The sequence below is a fragment of the Pteropus alecto genome, unplaced genomic scaffold (genome assembly GCF_000325575.1).
Source record: "Pteropus alecto unplaced genomic scaffold, ASM32557v1 scaffold101, whole genome shotgun sequence".
NCBI lineage: Eukaryota > Metazoa > Chordata > Mammalia > Chiroptera > Pteropodidae > Pteropus > Pteropus alecto.
This window is the reverse complement of record NW_006432945.1, coordinates 1880730-1904952: the sequence shown is the minus strand read 5'-3', so window position 1 is coordinate 1904952 and position 24223 is coordinate 1880730. Positions and strand designations below refer to the sequence as shown.

General features: G+C 35.2%; 1 protein-coding gene and 1 pseudogene across 3 annotated transcripts in view; both read right to left on the bottom strand.

Moving 5' to 3' along the window:
• Positions 1 to 24223, bottom strand: part of SYT14 (synaptotagmin 14) — a 170427-nt gene extending 146204 nt beyond the window's left edge. Inside the window, exons 1-3 of one of the 3 annotated variants that reach the window (XM_006907690.1) lie at positions 24187 to 24223; positions 13361 to 13408; positions 12861 to 13065 (exon numbers count right to left, since the gene is read on the bottom strand). Coding sequence is in view for 2 of the 3 variants with exons in the window: in XM_006907688.2 (XP_006907750.1) it covers positions 13361 to 13408; positions 24187 to 24199 (61 nt within the window). In the remaining variant the exon portion in view is untranslated. The remainder of the gene's footprint in view (positions 1 to 12860; positions 13066 to 13360; positions 13409 to 24186) is intronic. The other 2 variants (XM_006907688.2, XM_006907689.1) reach the window with 2 other exon arrangements.
• Positions 19471 to 19586, bottom strand: LOC112476474 (annotated as a pseudogene).

Below are 24223 nucleotides of genomic sequence, written 5' to 3'. Positions count from 1 at the left end.
GTTCAAGGCTCAACTGTATATGCTAAGTCCCATGAGTCCTAGCAAATTATCAAACACAGAGGTTGGTTTTGGGGTCCCTCAACACCTTGTAACACAAAACATATTAAATCAACACTATAGCATGCTGTTTGATTTCCCTAACTAAACCATGCATTTATTCACAGTCCTGGTCAGCTGCAAAATAAATATATAAATCAATAACTTTTTTAAATGCAAAAAATAACTAAGAAATAAAAAAAATCTCATACGAAACAAATAAAATACAATAGAAATAACTTAATAAGAAATGTGCATTCCTATAAAACTCTAATGGGAGACAGAAGAGAAAAGAGCTGCCATGTTCCTGAATGGAAAGATAAATTTAACAATCTCACTTGATCCCATTAGGATCATTTTATGGGGAGAGAGTGGAACATAAATTGTAGAAAGAGATTCTTAACCGGGTGATTCCAAAGTTCATCTGGAAAAATAAACACAAGAGAATAACCAGGAAAAATTTAAAACAAACATTAATGCAAAAAAGCCCTTTTATGCCAGATAACAAAAGTCATAGTAATAAAAGCAGTAAATTAGTGGTACCAGAAAAGACAGATGAGTGAAAGAAAAAATTGAAATACAGAAACTGACCCACATATATATAATAATTTAGGATATGATGATAGTGGCTTTTCAAATTATCAAGGAAAGGAAGACTTATTCAATAACTGGCATTTGTGTAACTAATCAGAGATAAATGAAAGGCTGGATCCTTCCTTCACACCTTAGACTGAAATACCTTCTAAGTGGATTAAAGACTTAAATGTTTCTTGATGCCCACATTTTATAGTAATTAGAAATTCACTGAGTTGAACCACCAAGTCTTAATGGAAATCAATTCCAAACTTAAGCCATAACACCAGACACATTGCTGTAACTTTGTGGGTATATTTCTTAAAGGTTTGTTTGTGGTTGTCTAATTTTAGGGGTTAAAAAGTGGGAAAATGAAGCATATTTTAGCTGATATATAGAATTGTCCTCCTCAAATAATTTTCCCTTCTCTTGAAAATGGTCATAGGCCAGCATTAATAACCAGAAAATCAAATTTGCTGATCAAAAGAAACCAACCGTATACCTATTTTTATATAAGAAATTCATTTAAGTAAAGTAAGTACTTAAGCTAATATCAGTCAGTGTATATCCCACTCTTCTGCCTTGTTCTTAGGATGAAACAGGTCCATAAGAAAAAAATTCTTCCCAGATGAGAAAAAGCTAAAGTTCATCACCACCAAATCAGTATGATAAGAAATGTTAAAGGGACTTCTTTAAGAAGGAAGAAAAAAAGGTAAAAAATATGAATAATAAAATGGCAATAACTACATATCTAGCAACAATTACTTTAAATGTAAATGGATTAAATGCTCCAGTCAAAAGACATAGGATGGTTGAACGGATAAGAAAACAAGACCCTTACGTAAGGTGCTTACAAAAGACTCATTTCAGATTGAAAGACACACACAGACTGAAAGTAAAGAGATGGAAAACAGTAGTTCATAAAAATGGAAACAAACAAAAAAGCTGGGGTAACAATACGTATAGCAGACAAAACAGACATTAAAACAAGAGACAAAGAAGGACCCAGTAAGCTCACTTTTGGCTATTTATCTGAAAAAAAACCAAAACGCTAATTCAAAAAGACATATGCATCCATATGTTCATTGCAGCATTATTTACAATAGCCAAGATATAGAAGCAACCTAAGTGTCCATCAATGGATGAATGGATAAAGAAGTGGTACATATATACAATGGAATTTTACTCAGCCATAAAAAAGAATGAAATCTTGCCATCTGCAACAACATGATGGCTCTACAGGGATTATGCTAAGTGAAATAAATCAGAAAGAGAAAGACAAATACCATAGGATTTCACTTATATGTGAAATCTAAAAATCAAAACAAACAAACAAAATAGAAACAAACTCACAGATACTGAGAACATTTTGATGGCTGCCAGATGGGAGAGGGGTTGGGAGGATGGGTGAAAAAGGGGAAGGGATTAAGAAGTATAAATTAGTAATTACAAAACAGTTACTCTGAAGTACAGCATAGGAAATATAGTCAATAATACTGTAATAACTATATGGTATCAGATGGGTACTAGATTTATTGGGTGATCACTGTGTAAGTTACGTAAATGTCTAATCCCTATGAAACTAATATAATATTGTATGTCAACTATAATTTAAAAATTAAAAAAAAAATTCTCCCTTAACGTTAGGAGAGAGAAACCAACTAAACTGGTAATGGGGGTATTCTGAAAAATGCTTGGACTCTTTATCACTGAAAGCAGCTGTAGGGGCTCATATGTAAGACATCAATTCTGTCAGGATGGTATCAGAAATCCATCTCTAATCCTCTCAAAGACTTAAAAAAAAAAAAGATAGGTACATACATCCTGGACAACTCGGCTTCAGATCAGGAAGACATCTATCCTGAGCAAAAGTATGCATGGACCACTTCCCTTGGGCCAAGGGCTGAGCAGTTAAAAACATCCTGGTCCTTCTGTCCTAGCACCAAAAATGAATTTCTTTTTCCTTTTTCAGTGTCAGTGAGAAGAGTATATAATACACCTGAACGAGGCATATGGGCTAGAAAAACTGAAACAGGCTTTAACTTTCTGAAGTTGGTCCACAGATATCATTCTGCAAAACACCTTAGTTTTATACCCACAAAACTCCAACTAAAACTGGATTCAAAAAAGAAGAGAAGAGAGAAAATGGTACTTTTAGACAGAAGTATTTCAGAGAAAGGCAAGGTGAAGTGCAGAACTGATTCTCTCAGAGTCTTCATCATGACTTCGTTCCCCATTTTCGTTCCAGAGTCTGTACTCCTGTGACCTTCACAATATATTCTCTCCCCTTATCTCTTGAACTTCACCACCCCCGCCCCCTCAAATGCTGAGGGTCTGCCTTACTTAATACTGATATTAACTTACAGCAGCCTCGATTTGGAACATAAAACTAAAAATAACAAGCATGAGTCAATGCGGTAGGCCGGTAGGCCCTTTTCCCTCTGGGTGCATATAAACCTCTCATTAAGAAGTTCAAGGAAGCTGAGAATGAATCAAAATAAATATAGCTTCATGATTTCTACCTTCTATTAAATTGTAAATGAAAGTGTCATTTTAATTATAGTAGCAAAAGCTCTACTGTTTGTTACCATCAAGGCTGTATAAATTCACAACCTAATTGGAAATTCTTGAGCCAGGGGGAAAAAAAAGCTTAAAATGTACTCCAACGAAGCAACTGTAAAAATATACTGGTCACTTCAATTCAAGAAAACCTATTAGCACTGTCTAGAAGTCGCTTAGCTCTACCAAAGGGAAAACTATATTACTGCTTCAGATAGTTTTAAAATAAATTCAACTAAATTATAACATACTGTTTAGTCATTACAAACAGAGGAATAGGACAAAATTATGATTTTTACATAATTTTTAGTATTTCACACCTGAGTGTGGATCTAACAATAGAAGAAGAATGACTTCACGGGATTTACATAGAAATTGGACATGGAGGTCTGCTTATATGCTAAGATCCGAAGATTAAGGGTCAGAATTTTTCATACTAGGAGCCACTTCCTTGTTCAGAGATCAGCAAAGTGCCTCCTGTGTACCTATTTCATCATTTAAACAAATTACTGAAACATTTGTGGAAGGTTCATGTTACCAGCTCACTATTAATTCTCAAATACTGAAAATCCTGAATGTCAAATCATTGAAAAATGAGCAACAGAAAACAATCAGAACATTCCTTCCAGATTCAAACATATAGAATATGTCTGGCCCATCCCTAAGTCTACAAGTTCCCAGAGTGTCCCTTACCTTCTTCATCAATAAGATAATAATATGTATATACCAATTTACTGGCTACAGAGGGTTTCATGTACTTCATTTCATTTTGTTTTCATAAAGTCTTGTGGGATTAGTACAGATAGCACTAACTGTACCATTTTACATGTAAGAAAATTGAAACTTAAACAGTTTAGTGACTTATTCAGTTGCCTAGCCTGGATGAAGCAAATTAGGAGATTTAAGACATGTCTCCTGATTCCAGATCTTATTTTCTTTCTACTAAATACTTTAGAAAGAAGGAAAAGTACCTTATTGTTCTTCTACTCTGGATCATTAGAACTACAAAAGGTTTAAAAGTCAAGTTTGGTAACTAACCAAAAAATTCCTACCCAACTCCAGCCCCTTCAAAGTCAAAATATAGTTCACTTCCCTATACATATGTATAGTTTTGGGAAATGCAAAGTCTATATTCAAAATTATCATCCACATTTTCAGATACCTAATGTTTCCCTCAAAAAAGACATCTAAAAACACCATCAAAAGAAATTTTGAAAAGTCCAGGATGTACTGAAGGGAGAAGAGAAAGAAAAAAGAACAAAGCTGCCCAGCTACAAGGTAAAATCTAAAGACACAGGCAGTAAAGTATGAAAACCTAACTGGATTATCATTCACCCACAAAGCAATAGCAGCCGACTCAAAGGAAAAAGGTGTAACAGAAACACTCCTTTCATTGTCATAAGCTGGGAAAAGCAGCACCAAGTTCAGCTCCACCCCACCCCCAGGCTATTAACTATAATCATGATAGCTATTGTCTCAAATTCTCATCTCCTAAGTCTTGTACTCTCTTCGCAACTTTATTAGGAAAAGAAACTATTAGAACTGAACAGATATAAGACACTATCTAATCTAGCCCCATAATTTGTAACTTACCACTTACCAAGAAGCCCTACGTCAACAATCATATAAGGTTTTGCTCTCAGATGGGTCACAACAACAACTCCTAAGATGTTAACTGATGAGGTTTAAGTTATTATTTAGGAACATATTTAGAAGAAATCATAAAGGTCACCTAGAGTGATGAGCAGCACACAAAGAACCAGAGGTGACTTAGCTTTAAGCACAGTCTTTGGTTCAAAAGAGATAAACGATTAGAAATTTGGTCTCTGTTATATTATTAGATATTTATAATTCACTGGCTTAAATAAGTGATTTTCTTCTAGTCAAGAAAAAAATGTATATTTATATTGCATTGTGTGTTCACCATCCAAAGTTAAATTTCTTTCCATCACCATATATTGACCTCCTCTACCCCTATTTCCTCTTAAGAAAAGATGAAATACTGCTATTTGTGACAACCTGGATGGATCTTGAGATTATCATGCTAAGTGAAAACAGTCAGACAGAAAAAGTTGAGAACCATATGATTTCACTCATATGTGGGATATTTTACAATTCTTTACCCTGACTGACCCAAGTAAGCAACTCAGGCATTAAAATCTGATAAACGTAATCTTACTTTAACTTTGGGAATATAACCATTATATATTATATTTACATATTAATGTGAATAAAATATTATCTATATTAGAATAACTTAAGAATGATGGCATTATAAAATAATGATAGAAAACAAGTCAAAGCTCATTTTAACCAATAAACCAATAAAATACCACAATAGAAAAATAAGAAAAAATGACCAATATATGCTTGACAAAATGGAAGAATATGATGCTTAACATTATGTATTTGATTGTATTGTCAGCAAATTTCAAAATTCATGGCAAAACTGCCTTGATTAAACATTTAAAAATACTATTGTTACTGTAATATAATAGAAATGTGGTAATACTATCATCTATCAACAAATATAAATTTTTCATATAGATGTATATATTAATATATAAAACATATTTAAATAATATGTGAAAAAATGTAGCAGGTAATAAATTTGAACATCTATACATTTTCCTCATGGATTCAATAAAATCATTTTCATTTTTAAAGTAAAAAAAGAAAAAATTCACTACTGATATCTCCTATACTCTAGACAAGAATTTTTTTTCTAGAGTTTAGTAAACAAATTATCATTCGTATGGCATCTTATACATTGACTGGTGTATACAGGTGACTCTTGAACAATGCAGGTTAGAACAGTGTGGGTTCACTTAAAAATCTGCATTTAAGTGGAACCACATAGTTCCAACTCATGTTGTTCAAGGGTCAACGGTCTTTTTGGCCCACAGTTGGGAATCTGCATATGTGGAGAGTCAACTTAAATTATTTGCGGATATTTGACTATGTGGGTGGTTGGCACCCCTAATCCCCATGTTGTTCAAGGGTCAACTATACTAAGTAAACTTAATTCAGTAATGAAATAAAGACAGATGCAGTACATAGAAAATACTACACGGTGAGCCAAAGAGAGAGTCCTATATCATAAAACTAGCTACCACCTTCCAGGTAAATATGACTTGGACATGTTAGCCATTCACACATACCCACCTAAATACTTAATTTTAGATGGATTAATGACTTAATATGACTTTAAGGTTTAAAAGTAAGACTTTAAACTTTTAAAAGTAAGAATGAGGAGAAGAATGAAAAGAAAAAGAATATTTAGAAGACTGAATTAATATTAAAATATTTGTTCATCAAAACACTACTGACATCTGAGTAGCTGAAAAAAACAGAAGCCATGTAAGCTCCATGCCTTCCAATTTCTCTTCCCCAAACTGTATAAAACAAGAAGGAAAAAGTAAATCTTCATTAAAACCATGTTCTCAGAATAACCTGAATATAGAGAATGCTGAAATTTCAATATAGTTGTTAATAAAAGATAAAACATAATAAATTGTAGGACACAATTTCTCACGCTCCCACCCACTCCAACGCCGCCGAAAGGTTTTCTTACCAGCAAAGGAAGACGAAACGCTAATGAGATGGAAGAAGAGAGCAAAGGGTCTAAAAATTGATCTAAACTTTAGAAAGGTAAGTCCATCCTAAATCTGAAAATATTTTTAAAGAATAAATAATTGAATAGATTAGAGCACAGGGAAGGAACTTCAAAGTAAATATGAGTTAAAGAGGTAAGCATGATTTAAAAGGGTAGTTGAGCAGCCTTCATAACTCAGTTTCTGGAGAAGAAAAAAGGCACGAAGGAAGCCGCCTTTTTGCAGGGGGTGGACAAGGGGTAAAGAAGCGAAATGGGATAGAGTCCTGCAAGACAAAGGAGGATCACAAAGAGGATTCATAATCTCTTCCCCACCGAAACAAAATTCAACAAAAACCCCTATTATATCTTCCCCCAGTCTGAAATTTTCTCACTGAAGTCACCCCTTATAAGTCCCACAACTACATCTAGAGACTTATCCAGATTATTACCATTAACATAAATGGAACATACATAAGATTAGGAAAAGGAAAACATATAATATTAGGGGGATTAATTGATAAATGGGAGAAAGGAGCTCAACATACTTCTTCGGCTCCTGGATCACTAACACTTCCCAGCTTGTTATGAGGTTAGATGTGGCCATGTGACTGAATTATCAACATGAGATACGGATCTTAGGCCATGTTCATTACATCCAGGCCCAACCCATAATAATCTCCTAGACACCATCCTCGTTTCCTCTTCCTTGTGTAGCCCCTGCTTAAAGCAGACGAACCCAGCATCCTCTGAAGCCACACACTAAAGATGCCAGAGCCACAAGACAGAAGGAGCCAGATCCCTGCATCGCTGCTCAGAGGAGGGTCATGTGGCAATTTGATACACCTGATTCAGGCTTTACCCCGGTGGGAAAGAAACCTTTATCCAGTTCAGGTTTTGTTTGCGGTCTGCCTGGGACAGCAGCTAACAGTACCTTAAGTAAGACAATATGCTGGCTAATTATTTCCTAGAGAAGCAGAAAAACCTTAACTATGGATATATAGAAGAGGTGTATATCAATACAAGAGAGGTGGCAGCAGAAGGAAAATGTGAATGACAGAGGAATCAGCAGAGATTCTGAATTCTGGTTAATGAGAAGTTGAGGTGGGTGCCTGAAAGTGGATGGTGAAGAGAGAGGATATTTTTAGAGAGGTGAAAATTGTACAAAAAAGGAAATATAAATATTGTATACGTCTTTACTGCAAACAATACTGATCATAAAAATTTAAATTCTGAAAATTGACTCAACCAAATACAACTATACTGGGGAAACAGAATGTGGACAAATGCATGGAGGAGGATGAAATACTATTTTATTATTTTTCACAATGATTAAAATTACTGCACTTTACTATTTACTTTTATTGATTGGTTTTGATTGATATTCATTTCCTACATATTAACTAGTTTAATCTTCATAACAACATGTGAGGAAGGCAATACTGCTATCCCATCCTACAGATGAGAACACTGAGATACATAAGGGCTCAGAAGTCTGCCCAACATCACACAGTCAATAAGTGATAGCAGGATGGTATTAGAACCCAGCAGTCTTGCCTCTGGAACCACATACCTAACCACTGTGCTAATCTACTATAACCAACTTGTCACCTGCCATACCAGGAAAACAGAGATCTAAAAATATTTTCAAAATCAAGAAACAGCAGAGAAGCTTTATTTAGAATATGAAGGTATACAAGAAAAAAAAGGCAGCTAAAAGAGCTGAAAGCTTCTGTCTCTGCGGAGTGGGACTAGTATAAAGAATGGAAGGGCTAGGGAATGCTCTTATTAACTATGTAAGAGGTATTACTTAAGATTTAAAAATAAGAGCTTTCACATTTAAAGAAAGGAGATAATGGAGACAAATGTTACATACATCATAATTTCGTGTGAGTCTGGACCTGTTGCACCTTCACTTTTAAACGTGGATCTAGCAAACACCATATTACTAATGTAACCTTTCCCTTCAGACTCTTTTTTCACTCCAAGTCAAAAAATGGATGCGAATACTCAAAGGGGCTTGGGTCTCCTCTAGATGTAGATGAAAAGAGACAATGCCAAGCAACTCACAAGAAAACCAGAGTATAGATGCAGTATGTCTTCAGCATCCTCTATTTAGATTGCCCTTGGCATTTAAGACTTGCTCATCTGGACACTGTCCAAGATTGTCCCACTTCTGCTTTTCACCCACCTAGCCAAACCCTTCTCCATACTGTCCTAGGTATCGTGCCTCCAGGTCCATAATTCCCCAGTTTCCACAATGAAAGTAAAATAACCTGATATACTATGCTGAGGTGTTTCGATGAAAAGGCTAGAGGACCAAGGAATAGCGCCCCACCGTCTCTTCTCACAGAATATGTTTTGAAATGAATTTCTAAAGCTTAGATAGATCCTAATTGTAGCAAATGTCAAGATGAGAAACCATCGAACACTGATGGGAAAGACAATTCAGAAGAAGTATGTTCTTTTAGTGTCTTTCAAATCATACTATGCAGACATCTGTATATTCTATAAACAGAAGTTAGAGATATTTGACCTCACTTATAAAAAATGAAAATTTGACACCAAACTACAATTTTTTACTTGCCAGACTAACAACAACAACAAAAAAAATCCAAAAGTTTGCGGTACTCTGTTCACAGGGCTGTGAAATTCATGTATTTCTGGTGGGGATGCAAAATGGTACAATGCATAAGAACAGGAATTGTGCAATTTCTAATACAATCATGTAAGAATAATCTTTGATTCAGCAACCCCACTTCTCAGAATCTACCTAAAGATAGATCTCTAATAACATATGCACAAGAGTATTCACCACGGCATTATTTTAACAGTAAAATATTTTAAAACGGAGCAATTTCCATTGGTAGGAAATCAGTTGAATTATGGTATGTTCACATAACGGGAGTACAATGCAGCCAGAAAAAAAGACTGTAAGAAATCTCTACCTACTGATTTGAATTTAACTCTAGCATATACAGTAAGGTTTGTTTTTTTTTTAAAAAGCAAGATACAAATATACAATATTTTACCTTTTGTAGATAGGAGAAATAAGAATACACACACTTATTTCTCATATAAACTTATATATCTTATTTATTTTTTCTGTATTATGTGTAAACAAATAATCTAGAACGTGGGACATTCTAAAATCTACCAGATTGGTGGCTAGACCTTTCGCCAGTGCCTCAAAATGGAAAAAAAAAAAAAAAAGGTCATAATATTCAGTGACACAGAGGGCTCGCTGAAGAAATTAAGACATGTGACTCATGGATTCCCCTCAGCCATCTGAGCAAAAGCCAAAAAACAGAGGTGGAATTATCTAGGAAAGATCTGTGGAGGAGCATCTCGTCTAATGGACTGAATCCTCACGACTTACTGAGAAGACTCACAAGCATCTTTTTTGAGACTATTATGCCGGCAGAAACACTGCCTATTATCCTGAAAGGGATAAGAGAGGGCAAAATGAAAGAAGACTGACAGTCCACCAAAATTCTACAGGCAGGAAACAGGCTGGAAGTTCTACTTAGGTACAAATAAAACCACCTACCGTGAAAACGGAAGGATGGCTCTGGGTAGTCTTAGACCCAGAGGGTGGAGCCTCACTCAGCCCTCAGAGCTAAGTGCCACCGAGTGGTATTTCCAGGCCTTTGAAACCAAATTTTTTTTCCCAGCTGGATTTCAAAATTGCTTGGTACCAGTGACTCCTTTCTGCCTTCCAGTTTCTCACTTTTGGGGTAGAAATGTCTATAATTGTTAACTTATGCTTGTTCTGTCATTGCATTTTGAGAGCAGGTAACTTGTTTTCTGGTTTCACAAGTCTTCAGCTGTAGAGGAATTCTGAATCAGAATGGATCATTCGAGTTTCACCTATATCTGATGTAAATGATTTCAATAATGAGACTTTTGAGTTGATGTTTCGATGACATTTTGGACTCTGGGTTGATGCTATAACGTAAAGCTTTGTAGATCAGGGTAAGGGACTTTGATTTTATTCCAGGTATAATGGAATTCCACAATAGAATTCCAACCAAAGTGACATCACCTAATGTACATTTTAAAAGATCACTGGTAGGGACATAAGTGGAAAGAAGGGAAACTGGTTAGAAAACTAGTACAGTAATGTAGACGAGAAACAAAAAGGACCTATACTATAATAATAACAGCAAGATGGAAAAAAGAGGGTAGATTAAAAATATATTGTGAAGGCAGAACCGACAAAACCTGCTAACAAATTAAATGTGAAAGATAAGAGAATGAGAAAAATATTGGACAATTCTTAAATTAGTACTTAAGCAACTGTGTAGAATGTTCTATTTATTAGCTGTGATGGAGAAGACTGAGGAAGGTACAGGCTCCTGTGAAGAAACTGAGTCTTGCATTTTAGACTTGTCAAGTTGTTATCCCAACAGACATCCAGACAGAAATATCAAGTAAGTAGTTTAAGAGCCGGGAGCTCAAGGACAGCTGGGCTCAGTGTGGCATTTAAAACAACTGAACTAGATAAAATCAAACAGAGGGAAAAGATGGAAAAATGAAGCAAACCCAGGACCAAACTCTGGTATATTCCAATATTCAGAGGTCTGACAGAGGAAAGCAGCCAGCAAAGGAGACAAAGAAGGAATAGCCAATTAGGTAAACAGAAATGGAATATAATGTCAGAGATGCCATTTTAACAGAATCACTGAGACTAATTATAATTATTCTGCTTTATATAGCTGTCATATGCTCTACTCTAGGAAAGTCCAGCTTAAAATGCAAAAAAGCTTTACCTCTGAGCATTAACTTTGAAAAGATTCAAATGCTTATGGAACATCCACTAGAATAGGATGCTATACTGAATGCTGAGGGGAGACAAAGAGCTTCAGAAACTTTTCCATGACATGACTACGATGTGGAGTAATTTTAAACATTTTTAATCACAGATTTTAAATCCTACAGAAAAACGAAAGGAAGTGAAAAGGATTAAACTCATGTAGAAAATGTGGGCAAGGCATAGTCTGAGAACTACCTGGATGGGAATAAAGATCACAATAAAGAATAGCAAGAGGGGCCATAGTAAAAAGGAGCGGTCGTCATCAATCCCATAATAAAAAGGAGCGGTCGTCATCAATCCCTATCTATGCTGTTTCCCCCATTGTAGCTTTCAGTTCTCACGGCAGCTACAAAAGGCCTTTGCTCATTTTATTTCTCTCCCTTCTAGTTATCTATGTTCTTGGCTTGACTCTCTCTTCAGCTGACTACAGTTTTAATAACTTTTGATTCCAACTGATTTGCATAGTGTCATTTGCTGTCCAGTCAAATAAATTGTGTTTTAGAAGTTTTAGTGAGATGGGTAATAACTAAAATTATTTTAAACATTTTTATTAACTCTGGATTACTATGTTACAGAAGACTAAAAATGTTTATGTAGTGGAAGAAAATAATGTAAAATGTGGCCCTTCACTCTCCCATTCTAGAGAAGCACAAATCAACAATGTTTATAGCATGAAAATCACAGTCCTAAATTTGAGATTTCAGGGAACTGATTTCAATTTTCTCCTTTATGATACCAGAGAAAAGGTATATAGATAAACTATACCGTAATAAAGAAAAGAGATTGTTTTTAAATGAATAGCAATTGTAAGCAATGATATAGATAAACTAGTACGACCACGTCAAATTGACCGAAAAAGCATTAATTTTTTTCTCCACACTGAATAAGCTGAAACTTTCCAGACCGGCTGGAAATTTACTGAAAATACGCCGACATTTCCCTGGCATGCCAATCATACTCATGTGTCGCATACTGACACTGCCTCGAACCTCCCTAGGGTGAAATGTTAGAGCAGGGAGCGCAGCTAGTTGGCCGCAGGAGGGCCAAGTCGGTTTTCAAGAAAGATGCAAGAAAAAGAAAGTCCCCCAAGTTTAAAAAGAAAAAAAATAGTAAATTTACGAGAATCTCTTCCCCTGACCTCACCAGGTGCATCTTTTCCTTTCTTCACACACCATTTCACAGATTCGTGATTACTTATGAGTGTGGGGTCTCCCAAGTTTCTCCTGATTCTTCCAAATAAAGAGAATACCTGATTCCTTGCCTCCCACCTAAAAACTGAATTACCTTTCCTGGGGCCACCTTGTTGAACCACCCAGTTGTCAGGTGGCTCCTTCTAAGGAAGCACAGACAGTTGTTGGTGTCAAAAGATGTGGTGGTCTTTGGACATGTTCCCGATTTGAATTTCAACCAACTCCTCACATCTCTCTGATGGGGTACAGTAATAGAACAGAAGTCAATGGGAGATCAGCATGCACCCAGATTCCAGATTCTGAAAGGGAACAAAAATCAAACCCTCCATTCTTTGCCTCTTCACCATGTCTAATAACCAATATGCTAGAAACCAGGCTTTATCAGTCCATCAAAACTAAACATAAAGTAATGACTCTCAATAACCACATAATAAGCAATATGCACTTTATGGTTGCAAAAGTCTGTAACACAAATAATAAATATTAATATTTATTAAATTTTATAAGTCCAAATTATGTCATATTACTAAAATTTATCATACACTGTGAAGTGCTCATTTTGTATCTAAATGTCCATGCAGAGCACTGACTTACCTTTTCTAATACAGATAAGTTCATGTACTCCACAGGTTCTTTCTCCACCTGTTAAAAACAAAAAAAATCCGTTAGAGGTTAAAAACAGAAAACGGCCTGAGTTTGTAACAAAGAGCCATTTTTAATTACCTTCGTAAAATTACCCCAGAAAAAAAGTTTCCTGACTCTTCTCTTTAAACTTAACGATATGAATATAACTCGATAGTCAGAATTTTCCTGAAGCCATAAATTAAGATCTTACAGAGTCTTGGAATGAAAAAGCTTTGTTCAATTATTTATTTTAAATGGCAAGCCTCTCAAGAGCAAAAATCAAATCACCACTTCCTAAGCTCCTCTCCATATCATCTAGGCGGAAACACTGCAAGGGAGGGCCACAGATAAGTTATTATGGAAGGGTCAAACCTATAAAAATATTATTTATATTTCATCACATATACACATATTGTATAAAATGAAATGTGCTCCTTTCTCCATTCTCCAGCTACTCACTATTATAAATCTAAAAGATAAATTTTATAGACTGTATGACAAAAACTAACAAATTTAACCAAAACATTATTTTATCATAATTATTATCAGAAATGACTTTATCATAAGAGTAATAGTATTAATTAGCTATTACGAAAGTAGATATTTCCTTCTCTCTGAAACAGTACCACTGCTTTAAATGAATGTAAGCTGAACAAAATTTTGTAGCGTTCCATATATTCATGACCTTATAATGCTGTAAATTATGTTTAGACTTTGCATAATACTAAATAATCTAATCATCTTAGCTCATTGTGAAGATGAGTATGAACAGTTAAGTTATAAGAAATAGCAATAATATGAACCTTATAGCAATAAGATGAGAAATAAAAACCATGATATCCACTAAAAAAAAATAGGTCATCCAGGAAGCATGCTAAAAAACTAGAAAACAGTATTTCAATCACTAAAGTAGGTTAGATCTACATTCTAAGTTGGTTGTAACATGCCATTGCTTCCTTATTATCAACACTACAGATGAATCACTGATTATCAGGAATACAGACTAAGCAAGAAGCACATTACTTAGCTATGATTATAAAAGAATTATTATGCAGCAAACCTCAGTGTAAATACAGTGAAACCTTATTAATTAAAATATTACCAATGAGCAACCACTGATCACTTGCTGAAGGGTAGAATGAACGAAACCTATACACCACATGTCTTTAAATGAAGAAGACACTAGTCAAACGACTGGAAGGAAAATACTCATCAAATTATAAGACATTTTCAAGAAATTTAGAAGAATCATGTAATAACAATAACATAACATAAACTATAATGTATATTGACATCATCACTGATGTTTGCATCACTTATATTTCTTACATAGTCATTAAAGCCTGTTCTCTAGAAGGTAATACCTGTAGCTTAGTTTGAGTTACACACTTAATTCACCTTCTAAAGCCTGTAATTAAAACTAGACTTTCCCCCATATTTAATATAAATTGGTTAGGTTTTACTACACACATCTAATCTTAAATATAACTGCATAGTTTTTAGAAGACTTCATATTAACAGTAACAATAAAAACTATTGTAACACTTTTCTCAACACTGCAGAATGATAATGAAATCAAAACCACAATGAGATACCACTTCACACCTATAAGAACGGCTATTATCAACAGGACAAGTAACAAGTGTTGGAGAAGTGGTTGGGGAAAAGGAACCCTCAAATGCTGCTGGTGAATGTAGACTGGTACAGCCACTATGGACAACGGTATGGAAGTTCCTCAAAAAATTAAGACTAGAATTACTGTGTGACACAACAATCTCTCTTCCGGGTATCTACCCTCCAAATTTGAAAACATTTATCTGTAAAGATATATGCACTCCGATGTTCACTGCAGCATTACTCACAGTGGCCAAGACATGGAAACAACCACGTGTCCTTCGACAGATGACTGGATAAGGACAATGTGGTACATATATACAATGGAATATTACTCAACTACAAGGAGAGATGAAATACTGCTATTTGCAACAACATGGATGGATCTTGAGATTATTACGCTAAGCAAAATAAGTCAGAAAAAGTTGAGAACCATGATTTCACTCACCCGTGGAATATAAAACTGAAAGCGACAAATGAACAAGACAAAAACTCATGGACACAGACAACAGTTTCGTGTTTACCATTGGGAAAGGGGGGAGGTGGAGGTAGATGAGGGTAAAGGGGGTCAAACATATGGTGACAGAAGATTTGACTTTGGGTGGTGAACACACAAATGCAATATACAGATGATGTATTATTAAATTATATACTTGAAACCTATATAATTTTATTAACCAGCTGTTACCTCAACAAATTTAATTTTAAAAAAGCTAACTCCCAATTTATCTACAGCAAATGAAAGAATCAAATAAAAAGCTCAGTTAAATAATTACTGTTTTAATTTAGAGTCACCTGACAATTGTCAAATTTGCCAAAGTAATGCACAAAAATCACATAACTAGAAAAAGATTGTGCTTTACTATTCTTAATACTTGTTCTGAAAATTCTAACCAACAAGTGAAAGTTCACTGATGTTCACGTGAAAATCACTATCATTAATGAAATGGAAAGGAATATTAAAAATAAATGCCAGACAATAAAGTAAAATTCAGGAAAAAACATACTCTCAAAAGTACAAAAAAAAAAAAAAAACCACGAAAAGTTAAACTTCATTATAGTATTGCACACTGAAGTCAACACTCCAGTATAAAGAAAAAAATATGAATTCTATATGTTAAATACATATGCTTGGGAATCAAAAGGCTTAAATACTTTTTTGATCAGAGATACAGTGAACTTTGTACAAATTTTATGCTTTTTTTAAATCTCTTAAAAGTAAATCTGAAAAGTTTCCAAGAAAAATGTCCCATTTCTAAGCAAAAGGTAAGTCATACCTTTACTTAGATATGGTGGTAACCCAAAAACCTGTTCCCTGATTTTAAGAGTATAATGTGTAAGGGGAATAATTACTGATTTTTAAATTTTTCAGCTTTATTGAGGCATAACTGCCATATAAAATTGTAAGATAGTATACAATGTGGTGATTTGATACACATAATTAAATATATATTTCTAATATACAGGGGAATGATTATTTTTATTGAGACATAATTGACATATAACATTATGCAAGTTTAAAGTATACAACCTGTTGATATGATACATTTATAACTATGATATGATTACCACCTTAGTATTAGCTAAAACCTCTGCCATGTGGAACAATTAAGATCTAGTCTCTTAGTACCTTTGAAGTTTATAACACAGAATTGTCATCTGTAATCGCTATGCTGCGCATTAATCTCTAGGACTTATTTATCTACTGGCTGCAAACTTATATCCTTAAACAACAGTTCCCCAATTCCTGCACCCGCCCCCAGTCCCTGGTAACCACCATTCTATTCTCTGTTTTCATGAGTTTGGCTTTTTCCAGTTCCAAGTACATATGATATACATATAGTATTTATCTTTTCTGTTTGACTTACCTCATTTAGCATTAATGCCCTCAAGTTTCATCCATCTCATTGCAAAGGGAGGATTTCCTTCTTTCCCTTATGTGAATAATAGTCCATTATATATACATACCACATATTCTTTATTCATTCATCCATTGACAGACATAGGTTGTATCCATATCATGTCAATTGTGAATAAGACTTCAATAAACATGGGACTGCAACTATCTCTTCCATATACTGTTTTCATTACCTTTGGATATACCATACCCAGGAGTGGGATTGCTGGGTAATATGGTAGTTCTATTTTTAATTTTTTGAGGAACCTCCAAAAATTGTAACTAGCTGAACCAATTTGAGGGGATGATTAATCAGTTAGTCAATCTCTTTAGAAAGAGATGACTGTTCCACTAAAATGATCCCCCCCAAAAACTCTTGTACATTTTTCAAGATCATATTTACTCTAAAGATATAACAATAATGAAGAATTGGAGACCATATTATAATGACAGAATATAGGAGACTAAAACTCAGAAATAAAATTCTCTAGCTCATTATAGATAAGCAAACCAAGGTTAAGTTGCCCAGGTCATTAGTTAATTGTCAGGAAAAAATAATTAAAATACTAGGTTTTTAATAGGTTGAGAAAGTGAAAACTGATTTTCTTCACTTTTTGTGAAAAAATTAAAATTATACAACCGTTTTCTAATCCTTTAAGGTAATTTAAATAAAAGTAAATTTCTCATAACTATTCTTGGAGATAATACTGTAGCGTTGCTCTTGAAATAATCATCTCAGCAACATGGAAATGAGAGAAAATGACAAGCTTAGTCAAAGTTACCATCTTTTCCCTCAGGCAAACCCATGTAGGAGTATAATAGTAAACTGGCATAATCCTCTACAACTGGCATTACGTATGGGGTGTAAGAGGAAAGAGATGTGTGTGGGCACACCAGTGTGCTGTGAATGTGTGCACGTGCATGTTTGTACATGAGCACAAACATAAATGAGTGTGTTTCTAAGTGGAGATGTGGGGACTTACTATAAAGTAGGTGATTTTCCACATCTACAGAAGGAAAATACATAATGATGTTGTATTCCCATCAAAATATACCCAGGTATACAAAACTAGAATTAAAAATTAAACCCAAAGATTTATTAGTTCCTTCAAACTGAATCTAGGAGTCCTTTTTAAAAATTGACTTTTTCTACCACATTTATTTTGACTATTAGCCTAAATCACTACAATTTACAGGTTCTATTAATTTCTTCTCAAACACTATAAGTCTACTTTAGAAATAGCTTAAGTTCCATCTAATCTAAAGATGCATTTCCAAAACACATGCATTAAAGTAGCCACAGCCTTTAATGTCTAGCTTACACTGAAAAGCTGTTATAGCTAATTCTTAAGCAGACATCTATACTGTACATAATAAGCATGAAACTTTAAATAGTTCCTATTAATGTTTACAACGTCCCTCTATTTAGACAAGTCAATAATCTCTAAACACTTTTTAGTTCTGTCCCTAATTAAGTCCTTCAAGAAATAATATCAAATTTAGTCCCTCATTGAAAACACAGTGTTGTAGAAATAACATGGTTTCTTCAATTTTAAAGTCAACATCATCTAGTATTGTCTAAGCCTTGTGCTTGCTACCTAATCTTTGAAGTAAGAAAAAAATAAAAATAAAGTCATTTGTAAAGTAGTAATAATAACCTCCCCAGAATAGAAAATAGTTTTCATCCCATATACCAATCCTGTAAAAGTAGCTGCTAAAGTTGAGGTGGAAGGCAATGTTGTGAAGGATTCTTAAACCAAGTCTATAACTGGTAGGAAAAAAAGATACTTTTACAAAACAGATGTCTGCTACAGTCAAGAAAGGGAGAAGTAGTGCCATGCATTTGCTATCCATAACTGAGATGATGGAAAGATGACGCCTGGTCCACAGTGAGCACCCAAAATATGTTAATTCCCTTTGCATTCCTCACAAGTGGAATACAAAATTCAGAGAAAACTCAGATTTATACCCTGGAAACAGAGAAGACTCTGTATACCTTCTTCTCTTCCACAGCATCAGTTATCATTGAATTTCAAACACTCTCCCGTGTAAATATTCCAAAATAAACGTTAATCTTAAACTTCAACTTGTCCTCTTTTCAGAATTTTTCTTTTAAAAAACTTTCAGGTTTCCAACTCTCTAGGAGTTATCCTCCCAAATTGGAATTCCTCTACTTTCTTTTTGCTGTTACTATGCAATTACTGTCGAGTTAAAATAGTCTGAATTAGTCTTTTCTATATTTACTTTTACAAATTCATTTTATCCGTAACATTCCTATTCAATAACAGCCTAAACTTTAAGACACATACCACCACTCCAGCATCACCTAGAATAACCAACTATTATCTCTTTTCATAACACTATCTTAGAGTACTTTATAATTTGCAAAGCATATTAAATACTTTTTGATCCATAAGTACCTCTTTTGATCCATATATATGCCTATGAATTTATTTAATAATTTTTCTAAGAGGTGGTAACTTTTATTGTATTAAAGTAAATTTACTGTTCACGAATGCAATCCATTTTTCTCACTTTTGATCCATTTTATTATTATTATTATTATTTATGCCTACAGCACCTGGTCTTCGTAGGTGGTCTCCCATCCAAGTACTAACCAGGCCCGACCCTGCTTAGCTTCTGAGATCAGACATCAGGCTTGTTCAGGGTGGCATGGCCATAGACCATGGACTGTGGCTCCACTGGGGTGTGAACCCAGGACCTTCTGTGTGTAAAGCAAACGTGCTAACCGCTACACTATGGAACCACATCCTTGACCCACTTTTTAATTCATTGTTTTAATTCATTGTTTTTTGACTGTTAGCAGCTCATTAAGGTCATACCACAAAACCCTGAATAAGTGTATCCTTACAAAAAGGTGTTCTACTTAATTTTCTTGTTAACTGAGAATATCTTTTTGTTTTGACTACTGCACCAGATCGTTTTTTAAAGCTACTAATATACATTACTACATTAGTAAGTTCAGTATACTAAAGATAATTTAATATTTCATTAAAAACCTCTACCTCTTGATGACTCACAATATTGCTGTAAATATTAATCCTAATACAGCTCTCAAAGTGTGAAAATAAGAAACTGTTTTGAATATACATACAGATCCAAGAAGTTTGTTTTTAAATAAATTCCTAATGATGGCTTGCTGTGTTGTCACTATTTTCTCCTAAAAAATGGTAAATCGAGGCTCCAACTGGTCAGGTTTCAATTAAGATTTTACATGTACATACAAAATATGCATATAATCATTTTATTCAACATCTTGTAATGTTTTATTTATAGTAGTTTGTCCAATCTTATGTTATCCCTATACAGGCAGTTTCATATTAGGTATTAACTGGCTAAGATTTGAAGGGGAAAGAATGAAGTCAGCTAAATGAACGTCAAATCCATGATGACAATCTACTACACTACTATGCATATTCTATGTAGAGACACCGTAATCAGTTTAAAGACACCGCAAACAGTTATTACTCAACAAATTGTAAAAATAAGTTAACATGTGGTTCTGCTTTCCACACTGGCATTCTACTACCTAAAAGAAAAAATGAAATACAACTATTTCTCTAGTGTTCCCTACTTTTGTTGTTGTTCAGTGAATTAGAAAAGGAACCTTAAATAAACTGTAAATTACTCAAAAGTACTTGCAGAGGTCCCTGAAAAAATCTACCTAATATCCAAACACATCTTAAATCTCTGTGAAACCACAGAAATTTTATTCTTGCCGAAAGTCAAAGTATCCCTTGTGGAACATCACTGATTAAACTGAATTGTAAGTTCTCCAAAAATAAACCGTTTAATAAATTTCCCCACTCTGTCACAGACTGTGGATAGGTGTAACATATTACATTGTAATGATATCTAACAACATGGAAAGCAGAAAAGACGTGATAGTTTCCCTCCAGACTAATAACATGACATGTTTATATCAGTTTTTTTTAAATTCAAAATTCAAATGGCTTGATATTCCAAATTCTGCCTTAGAAATCTTAAGAGTCATAACAAATCTTTTAAGAGCATCTCAGAATTGTACTAGTGATTTTAAAAATACATGTGAAAGTGGTTAACTATAAGGTGCATTATGAATGAAGAGTATACACATGCGTACACACACACTCTCTCTCTCACTCTTTTACAATTTTAAGAAATGCTACCCAGACGGGTTAAGTAGTTAAAGTTAAAATATAGCAAATTAACAATAAAGGTGAATAATTTTACTTCAGCAAAACATTTTTGCAAGAAGTCTTCTGATATTCTTATGGAAGAGACAGAAAAAAGTGAACTGGATAAAGGAAGGGCATAGGCCAGATCATTAAAGACCATCTTTATCCTGAGATTTTAAATAATTTACATTTGCATTTTACAAAGAGAACTAGCAATAGTTTAGAAAATGAATTATAAGGAATCTTAAGATTGTTGATAATAAGACTATCCAGGAAACTAATACAAGTGCCTTAATGAGATAAGGGAATAAACTAGACATCAAAAATTATTTTGAGATGTAGACCTGGCGAAACTTAGTCATCAACAAGATGGGTGGGGAGGGGAGGGGGGATGAATTATAAGGCAGGACTGATTTCCAGATTTCTAACTTGGATGTCTGGTTATTTAAAAATTCTACTTAGATAGTAAATTTGAATGGAGTAGGGAGTATGGAGGCTGGGATTTGGTGGCTGTGATGACAACTTTAGGACATTCTGAATGTCCCTAAGCAAAACATTTCGGATTGCTGTGGGACATCCAAGATATCGAGCTACTTTCTGGAAATGTAAACTTGGAAAGTTCTGTATACTTCTATTTTATTAATAGTGGACATTGAATTTACTGCTCCGGAAAGCAGAACCAGGAGAGTAGATAGAAATTGCTGAATGGCAGATTTTTAGTCAAATACTTCTGCTAAATGGATGCAATCCATGTAAGATAATGCATAGAATTCTATTATAATAATTCAAAAACCATGTGTTGAGCACAAACTATATTCAGGTACAGTGCAAAATCTAAGGAGTACAAAAACAAATGAGACATTACCCTCTAGTAATTTAGTCAGACCAGGGAGACAAATTTATAAAAATTATAAAATTATTCAATGTGTGCAATTACAGCAGTATGCATAGAGACTAAGAATAGGGTTGAGAATGGAAACACAAAGAACATTAGCTTAGGAAGATGAAGAGAAGACTGAGAAGTAATCAAGAGAGGATGAGAAAACTTCAAAGAACAGAACGTCAGACTGACAGAAGCCAATATTAGAAGAGTTAACACACTGGATAACAATCACAGGTCTTGATCGGCGAGGCTAGACCAATGATTCCCAACCTGAGATCACCAGACCTTTAGGGTAAAAATAAAGATCTGTAAACTATTCTTAATATTTCAAAATGCTGTTAAAAATGGTACTTTACCTAAGAGAGGCCCAACTTCTTCACATCTGACCAGAATTATATTAGCTCGCTGTGGTAACACCATCATCTTACATTTGTCTGAAGGACTGACTACCAGTGATCTGACTGATAAAAGGCAATACGAATAAGAGTTTTACACAGAGGAGGAAATAAAAGTAACCCTTAGTACTTTAAGAATCTAAACTCATGGGCTAAAATTTTAGGCAAGAGCTAATAAGAGTATGCTTAACAGGTATAAGTTATGTTTTTCAATTCAAAACACTGATTAGCTATATGAGGGATTGAAGACACATGACTTGAAAGTAGTCCACGTGAAAGAGACTCTTTCTGTAGTTTTGGTTGATTCCAACTCCATCTGAGTCAACATGAAGTTCCAGAAAGGCTACTCAAACATTAAGCTACATTAATAGGATTATACGCAAGTCAGGGAGTGGTATGAGTTTTAATGTATGCTGTTCAACAATACATCTGGAATAGAATACCACATTCCAAACTTTAAAACATACAACCACATACCATCCAGAGGAAGAATTGGAATTTTGTCTAGAAAAGAAAATGGTCAAGAGTTGTCTACAAATGGTAGAAGGGATGTCTAGTACACAGAGAACAGTGGATTTGTAGTTTATTGCTCCAGAAAGCACAACTAGGGTGAGCAGCTAGACAGAAGTTACTGGATGGAAGATTTTTGGTCAAACACAAAGATTTATGAACTATAAGAATAGTTCCACACTGACATACACTGTTCAATTTTCACTGGCGTATGAGTTCAATGAACTCATTGTCATTGACTTTTTATACAGAGGAAGGACGATCCACTTCTTGGGGTTCACAGCTGAAGCAATTTTGGAGTCCATGGGATCTGACAAAAAGGAGCCCCGGGATGCGTACTACCAGTGATTGGTCATCAAGCTGGGAAGTGCTCTGAGAGGTTTTACTTAAAGAAGCACACAAATTCAGGCTAATAATGATATAGCTAGAGTACCTTGCACGTTTGTACAGGTGAACACACATACATGGAGAAATTTTACAAACTACTTTCACTGTATGAGTTAACCTAAAAGACAGGAGCTGGAAGATGCTGCAGTCCTTCACATAAATATCCTAGACATGTGATATTAATTTTCAAAATAGTCTCCTTACAAACAAAGCAAAATAGACAGTTCGTTCCAGTTACGTTTTTGAAACAAGAGAAAAATACACTTTAGTGCCAACTAAATATGAGTACTCTTTGTACTTTAATACTTAATGGACTGAAATATATACTCGATTCTAAGAGTGTGTATTTGTTGAAAAATGTATTCCCTTCTCTTTCGTAGAGAAAAAGCAGTTTTGAGTGTTAGAAAAGAAAAAAAAAACACACTTGAGAAGGAAGTTACACGCGCCCCAAATTTCCTGATCCCCCACAACAATCAGAAAGGGAATGGACGGGGAGTGCAGCCCAACATGAGCTCCAGAGGAGGGACAGGAATGGGACAGCAAAACTGGACTCCCAGTTTGGTAGGAAGGCGGGCACTGCGAGAGGATGGTTTGCTGGGGCGAGGTCAATGGAAACGGGTACACCTTTGCTCCCCCAGCCCATCCCGCGAGGTCTGCAGGACCGCACCGGAGCCCCACTCCGCGCCGCCAGGAGGAAGCAGAGGCCCGGGCACTGCACCTCTCGGCCGGACCAGCTCCTCTCGTCGCCCGGCCACGGGCCGAGGCTGACCGACCCACGGCGCCGCTCCGCCTCCCGGCCCCCTGCGCCTCCTCAGCCCGCTCCCCGCCCGCAGGAGACTGCCCCACCCGCGCCACGGGCGTCCGGGGCGCCCCCGACCTCCCGCTCCCGGGGCGTTCCCCATCCTCCCTGCCCGCGGTCGGCCTCCACTTACCTTCAATCGCCATGATGTGCTTGCCATGGACCGCACC